This window comes from Fukomys damarensis, unplaced genomic scaffold (genome assembly GCF_012274545.1).
Source record: "Fukomys damarensis isolate Sample0158 unplaced genomic scaffold, DMR_v1.0_HiC HiC_scaffold_37, whole genome shotgun sequence".
Lineage (NCBI taxonomy): Eukaryota > Metazoa > Chordata > Mammalia > Rodentia > Bathyergidae > Fukomys > Fukomys damarensis.
Window position 1 is genome coordinate 13676677 of NW_022900949.1, and position 1893 is coordinate 13678569.

The 1893-nt window shown below is 39.6% G+C and overlaps 1 protein-coding gene across 1 annotated transcript; it reads right to left on the reverse strand.

The window, feature by feature from the left end:
* Window positions 1-735: 735 nt before the first annotated feature.
* Window positions 736-1497, reverse strand: LOC104874854 (olfactory receptor 7G2-like). Its single transcript, XM_033759645.1, has one exon. The coding sequence runs from the start codon at window positions 1495-1497 to the stop codon at window positions 736-738; it is 762 nt and encodes a 253-aa protein (XP_033615536.1).
* Between the last annotated feature and the right edge of the window lie 396 nt (window positions 1498-1893).

A 1893-nucleotide genomic window follows, 5' to 3' on the forward strand; every position in this document is an offset into this window, starting at 1 on the left:
TCATATAAAGGTACAAAATACCATTCTCTTTTTCCCCTTCCTCCTTTTCCCTCTCCCCTCCCTTTGCTCCTCTTCTGATTTGAATGTGTTCCTCATATTTTCCAACATCTATTCTCCATTATGCTCTTTATTTAACATTTGGGTTTCTCAAACAAGAAGAAGGCTATATTTAAACTTGAGCCACTGAATATTTTAACATGCTCATTTTGTAAATAATGAAACTGAATAGGGTGAATCTTAGTATGACCTTGGGAGGAGATAGATTTCCAGAAATGTCTCAGTGACTTCTTAGTCAAGTATGAATATCAGTTGAAGCAACAGAATAGGTCCAGCAGTGTGATACAACCCCTGTGTCCTAACTGTGGGTCAGGCTGAAGATGTCTGCAGAGGTGACCACAACCTTGCTTAAAACCTGCTCTGCCATATCCAGTTTCTACAACTTGCTTTTATCTTAACCTGAGCCCTAAAGTATCACTGAAGTAGAGCCCTACATGTTCATCTTAATGTGGACAGAGCATGCTATGGAGCTCAAGAAATTTAAATCATTCACCAACACCACAGAAGTAGACAAAAAGCAAACATAGGTTTAACATGCAAGTAGAGGTACATTTAGGTGTCATAATCCTCTTGTCATTTATGTCAATGTTGGCAATGGAAAATAAGACAGTTGTGCTCACTGGTGCTCCTTTCACTTTAACTCATACTAGCACACTATGCCACAATTCAATGATAAAACTAGAGAAGAGGCATTGCAGGGATGAACTTCCTCAAAGTGGCTTTCATTTCTCTGTTTCTCAAACCGTAGATAAAGGGGTTCAGCATTTGTGGGATCACAATGTACATCACGGAAGCCACTATATTCTTAATGGGAGAGTCCATAACAGTAGAACTCGTGTACACTGTAAAAGCTATCCCATAGAACAAGGTCACCACTGAGAGATGAGATGCACAGGTAGAAAAAGCTTTACACCTTCCCCCCACTGATGGAACCCTCAAAATACAGGAGACAATTTGTATAGAAGAGAAAATAATCCCAAAGAAAGAAACACCAGCAAATACAATACCTACTAAATATATCAAAAGGTTATTAAGTAAGGTATCAGAACAGGTGAGCTTGATGACCTGAGCGAGTTCACAGAAGAAGTCAGGGATCTGAAGGTCTGTGCAGAAGGACAGCCTCAGTGCCATCAGAGTGTGGAGCAGGGTGTGCACAGTGCTAATGAGCAAGGAGAACAAAACCAACAGGATACAGAAGCAGGAATTCAGGATCACAAGGTACCTCAGTGGATGACAAATAGCCACAAAGCGGTCATAGGCCATCACTGCAAGGAAACAATTTTCTAAATTACCCAAAATCAAGACAATGCTCATCTGAGAGAGGCACCCTATGTAGGTGATGCTCTGATCCTGTGTTTGGATGCTCATCAGCATATTTGGGATGGTGGTTGTGCTTAAACAGATGCCATTAAGGGAAAAGTTGGAGAGGAAGAAATACATGGGGGTGTTGAGATGGGAGTCAGATCTTACTGCCAGAATGATGAGCACATTTCCCAGGATGGTGACCAGGTAGATAAGCAGAAACAGGCTGAAGATAAGAGGCTGAAGTTGTGGGTCATCCGTAGGAAATCTAAAACTGCTGTTTGGTTTTTGAATTTCATGTTGTTGGTGAATCTATGCAGAAGATGTGAAAATACAATAAAACAAATATTTTCTGGACACAAAGCAGCAGCAGTATTCCTTGAATGATGAGAGAAATCAAGGCTTTGATACAATATGGAAGTATGTTTGAAAATAATTTAGATAAGCAGTCTGTTTTAATGAGAAGTATAGATGAATTTGACATTGCTAAAATTTTGAAAAGTGCATGAAAATGTGAATAATTTTAAAATGCAA